This window comes from Cryptomeria japonica, unplaced genomic scaffold (genome assembly GCF_030272615.1).
Source record: "Cryptomeria japonica unplaced genomic scaffold, Sugi_1.0 HiC_scaffold_123, whole genome shotgun sequence".
Taxonomy (NCBI): domain Eukaryota; kingdom Viridiplantae; phylum Streptophyta; class Pinopsida; order Cupressales; family Cupressaceae; genus Cryptomeria; species Cryptomeria japonica.
The window spans coordinates 265,213-270,920 of record NW_026728945.1 but is presented as its reverse complement, the minus strand read 5'-3'; the positions used below and the strand labels follow the sequence as shown (position 1 = coordinate 270,920).

Below are 5,708 nucleotides of genomic sequence, written 5' to 3'. Positions count from 1 at the left end.
TTTACACCTCAGTTATATTGCTAGGAGTTCTAGATATAGGACACGATTGTCATTGCAAAGAAATGTGTTGAATACGACATTGCATTTGGAGTCTCTTGTAGATATAGTATGTAGCGAATTCTTCCATAAGGAATATTATAAACTGTTATCGGACCTCAAGGCATTATTCTATTTTTGTATATCAATTAAGAAGGTCAACATGTGAAGCTCATATCTCTCTCGATTTGACAAAAGAAAATTATAATTCATAGAGGCTTTTAATCAAGAACTTGTCCAGTCTATTACAATATTGATTTTTAGCATATTTGAGGTAGCTATTGTGAACTTAGGGGTTCCACAAAATTCACTCTTAGTGTTGCAAAACAGTGATCGTTGTTTTTATTTATTCTAGGTGGTTAAACAAGGGCACATTGATCCACCAGAAGTCTAGATTTGAATTCATTTTGAGTAACTCATTACAATTTTAGGGGTTTTCATAAATTTTCTCCTCAGTCAGTTAGCACATGATTTTCTTATATTTTTATATTTTTCGAAAGGTTGTAAAAATTTATCACTAGTTTATATTTTTGGATTTGAGGGTGAAAAAATTATGAAATGATTGACTCAAATTTGTGTCAACAATATGGATAGAGCATGTTCTATTGAAATATATTTCCTTAAAACCCTATTTTTAATGGGGATTCCTGATTTTAGTGCAAGTGGAGATATATTAGAATGATGGAACCAATATAAAAGATCTTACGATGCAAATTATGGAACCGGTATGTGATCTAGATAGATCGTCAAGCTAAAACCAAAGGAACGATCACCTATGGATGACTCGGTGATAGGAAATGACATCATATTTGTAAAGACTTGCAACAATAGATTATTGACCTGAATTAGTTGTATTGTATTGACCTAAAACCTCTTCAATGACAAATTTGTGAGTCAAATAAATCTATTGGTTATCTAGAGTTCTATATCATTTAATGTAAATTGTCTCTTTTACATTTTTTAAATTTGGATATCTAAGGTCACATATGGCTCAACTCGATGCAACATGTCCGCTATTGTTTTGTCCTTTCCTTTGAAGATCTACCTCAATTCTAGAATTTGCAATCACTCTCTTTTATTTGGATGCATGTTATTAAGACCACTTACTCAAATAATGAACAATAACTCAAGTTCTTGCAAAACATAAAAAATATCGGAGATATTGCTCACCATTGGGTCATGCATTTTGTCTACATTTTCCAATATTTTGGATTTTCCCAACTTGAATCTTGTACATAAATAACCAAAGCCACATTATTCTATTTTGGTGTAGCATTAACCACAATGACCTTGAGAGAGAACCCTAGGTTTAGTGAATGTCATGAATTATTTGTGCTAGTGAACCACCACTATTTGCAGGACTCATATGATTGACGTGCGAATCTTTCATAGAGAGACGAGAAACCCGGTGAATAAATAGATTCCTCGTGGAACATGATCAAGTAATTACTTATACCTCATTGACTCCCTATTTGCGTAGGCAAGGGATCACATATGTGGCATTAGACATGCTAAAGAAAAGATCATAAGCACAATCTATCAGAGCAATGTGTCATCTTACAATAGCCTTATTTGTTATCTATGTGAACAATGTAGAATGGGCTTGATAATTAATATATTGATCGATACAGTTGGAGATGGATGCAAGCGCAATGAAACTTCTCATATTACTAGATTATTTGAGGTATAGACATCCAAGGCATGACGGAAGAGGCTTTTAAGCTTCACAATGAACTGATCGCTAGAGGGGCTATATATGAAGCTTTATTCATTTGAACCCCTAAAAATACATAGGAAAAATAGAAGATTATAAAATTGACATATCTCACCGATAATGTATCAGTTATATCTATTATCTTATTCTTCATTACAGTGTAATTGACAACTTCTCAATATGACGACACTTTTATCTTCCTCATATCAATTAGCAAATGGCTTCAATATGAAAATATCCTCCGCCTTCACATATTTCTCAAACTTACACCTGCATATCCATGGATCCAAGGAGCTCCTTTATGCACCTCTTAGGCTTGCAACAATAATATTTTTCCCGCATGAAACATACATGGCCTACGACAACAATATTTTCCTATCCTATTGTGCTTATTCACATATGCAGATTTGCATTTGCTTTGATAGGAAACCTATGGTTAAATTATTGGTTATCATATTTGATGATCTATAGAAATGCTTATACAAGGAGGAAATGGTTTGAGGAATTTTTTTTGTAACCGAACTGATAGTTTATGATTGAACAAGGTAATATATTGCTAAATTTTTCAACTAATCATATTTTTAATATTACATACAAAGTTTTTAAAATCAACATGAGCATTATCCTTTTTCCCTTTAGTATTTAGATCTTCATACATAACATCCACATTGACATATTTATTATAACGTAGGAATGAATTAGGGGAGATTTAGAAAAGCTTATTTTGGGAAGCCATAAATTAATTACCCTCATAATTAACACCATGTAAATGAATTGTGTTATTATCAATAATCTATCTTCACTGTCTTAGATTTTCCATGTCATTCCAACTTATTAGAAATGTTTAATACAAGAGGCCCCTCAATCATAACCCTTATGTAGGTAGATTGATGTAAGAATAGGTGTAATATGTGTCAAGGTTATCATATTATCCCCGATAAAATATTGCGATATTGGATGCAATGGATATTCTAGTTCTATGGATTTTCTTGGAATTTAGACATAATGAAACCGTATTGCATTCCATCGAAGGTATACTATATTTATTAGAGCAATCATTCTTATCTTGAGGAGAGTCCCTAACCTTCTGGAATGACTTCTTTGATGGGGAGTCTTGAAGCATTGGATGATTGTGAGGGTGATTTGAAGAACAACTACTAATTATATTTCCCAATAACTATTTCCTACTTCCAAACCATTCACCTTTTATGTCAGAGCTAAAATGAGGTTAAGACTATGTTAAAGAACACCCTTGACAGATTGGCATGCAAGAATTATAGTGTTACTCATTCTATCCAAGTCAAGCACTTTGTTTGTTGTTGTTCCTGCAATATTTATGTTAAAGAATATATTGTTAACATGTTGCAAATGAATGTATACCTAATACAAGGATGCTCTTGTATAAAATATTCATAAATGCCTTCAGATGCTTCAAATTAATCCTTCATCTTTGGAATATGCGGAGGATATAGTCATGTTCAAAACAGATGCTATGAATAGCAGAAGAGGACGGCAATAACTCTAGAAAGATTGTTTTATTGAACGGCAAGGAAAAAGAATTTGGGAAAGACTTGGTCCCCTCTTGATTGTTTTGTTTGATAGAACACAGCAAATTCTTATGCGAATTTCTTCTGAATGTAATCCACAACTTCCTGTGTGATGCGGAAGGCCTTGGCCAATACGGAATCTGGGAGAGGAGGATCCGCTGCAAACAGAGAGTTGGCGATTGTCTGAACTCCCGGAAGCTGGCTGCTCAATGCAGATATGGCCACCGCATTTTCATGCCCCACATTCTGCTGGAAATGCACAAGTGCCTTTGGAAACACAAACACATCTCCCTTCTCCAACGTTTTGCTGAAAAACTTGTTGTTGGTGTCAATGAAACCCACAAGAAGCTGGCCTTCCAGTAAAACAAGAACTTCGGTGGCTCTTGGGTGTGTGTGAGGAGGATTTATTCCACCCACTGCGTAGTCGATGCGGACCAACGATATTCCCAACGTATTGAGGCCTGGTATCTGTTTAACGTTCGCCATCGTTACGTTGGAGCCCACATCATTGTCGGTGTTCCCTGCCTGCCCAAGTCCCCGGAAGAAGAAGTCGTCTGCTGAAACTTGCATTGGGTCTTTGCAAACGAACCCGTTCACCAAAACTGTTTAAAGCAAAATCAAATCAATCTATTACTAACTCGACTCGTCTAATAAGCAAATCATTACCATTGTTTATGTATAAAGTTTTTTACTCACCTTTGCTTTCCTCATCTGCAACGCAGAAATCTTGCAAGGGATCGGAATCCCCTGCCATGACCCTGTCGCTGTAACAACATATCAACAGAAAAAGTCCCAGTGTGAAGTAAATCATTCGGTTAGCCATTATAATAGAAACGCAGATAGTACAAGAGCTCAGAAGGATATGAATGTGTGTTACAAGCCCATTACAAGCTTTATATAGCCCAAACCTTATGACTAATTCATCTTCACTCCGTATATTAAATCACCAATCCTTGTAATATTATAATAATATACTTCCAGAGTTGTTGCTCTTTTCGATACGTCAGAGTAAGTCTTGCTGCAGCATATGGCTATCTCACCTGCTACCGCAGATGTATTCTCACCATTCTTTCATTATCGTTGAAATTTTCTATCTTCTGCTGCATATGCTTATCTGAAGATCAGCTTACCTCCTGCCTTAGACGTATTCTTCCTCATATTCTCGCCACCGCCATTAATTTAGTAATGTGGAAACGATTAGACTTTATTGGAGCGATGGCCTTCTTCAAAGGAACTAATATATACATTTTTCTCAGCCGTCTCAGAATTGGTAAAAGAGGAAATTTTCTTGGATGTTGACACAAACACCGTCCATGCATGCTTTATATTGCGTCTTTCTTGAAAACCTTTTTACGCTCGGGTAGGATAATCTCAGTTTTATTATAAAAATATACGTGTTATATTCGTGAGCCTTTAAAACAAAGAATAGTTCTAAATTATCATTAATATTTTTGGTTTATAATATTAAGGATTCATGTTAATTATAGAGTTTGGTTGCGAGAATTTAAATAAATAAATAAGAGAATGGGTTGTTTTGTGATTGAAAGGATGAACTTGGTGTACAAGGCAAATTCATCGTGGCATGTGCATGTATATGTTACATACTCAACGTCATAGGACTCATGCTAGACGAGGTGAGAAAAGGAATAAGACGAGTGGGCGTTATGACACTCATTTCGCACAACGTAAAACAAGAATGATAAGGTGATCGAGATTTGGAACCCTTATGCAACATGTCTCAAGGGAGGAACTCCTGAAGGCAACATTCCCTCTAATTCCTAATTGGTAGTGAACCGGTCGGGCCTCTATGGCGTGACCTAACACCTATAGCTAAGTAAACCCTAACTAAGCTAAATTATATATAAATTTAACAAATTTTAACTAATTACCAATGATATATAAAGAGATTAAATGCGGCAAACGAATAAATGATAATTTTCTATTAAATATTTTTAATAAGTAAATATACTGTTTGTTTTAACTAAATATTAGCCACAACGATAGTTTATTCTTCTGAAGAGTCCAACTCAACTAAATTAAAACGAAATAAAGAGTGAATTTTCTCAATCCTAAGCTGATATTTTACTTTCTTTTAAAACCAAATTTTTGAAATAAAAGTATACTACACTTTGATTTCAGATTTAATTTAATTAATTACCATTCACTATCAATTAGATAAATTAAATTATTTCACTTGACTAATTAATTTGAGAGGCCACATCACATTTAAACGATTCCAAGACATGTTAAATCCTAAAACCTAGCACACCAACTCCACCTAAGGTTTTTCATTTCCTAAAGTTATATTAAATTAAATTCTCTTAAAAGAATTAATTATCATGCTAAACCCGCTTAATGGGGCCTTAACCGATATGGTAACACTAGAAACCCAAACTCAAGTTTGCTGTGTG

General features: G+C 34.5%; 1 protein-coding gene across 1 annotated transcript; it reads right to left on the bottom strand.

Annotated features, from left to right (window-relative positions):
- Nucleotides 1–3,366: 3,366 nt before the first annotated feature.
- Nucleotides 3,367–4,120, bottom strand: LOC131865847 (germin-like protein 8-2). The gene is made up of 3 exons (XM_059215396.1): nt 3,994–4,120; nt 3,715–3,899; nt 3,367–3,546 (listed from the first exon to the last, which is right to left on the bottom strand). Exons 1-3 carry the CDS (start codon nt 4,118–4,120, stop codon nt 3,367–3,369), a joined length of 492 nt encoding a protein of 163 aa, XP_059071379.1.
- Nucleotides 4,121–5,708: the final 1,588 nt, after the last annotated feature.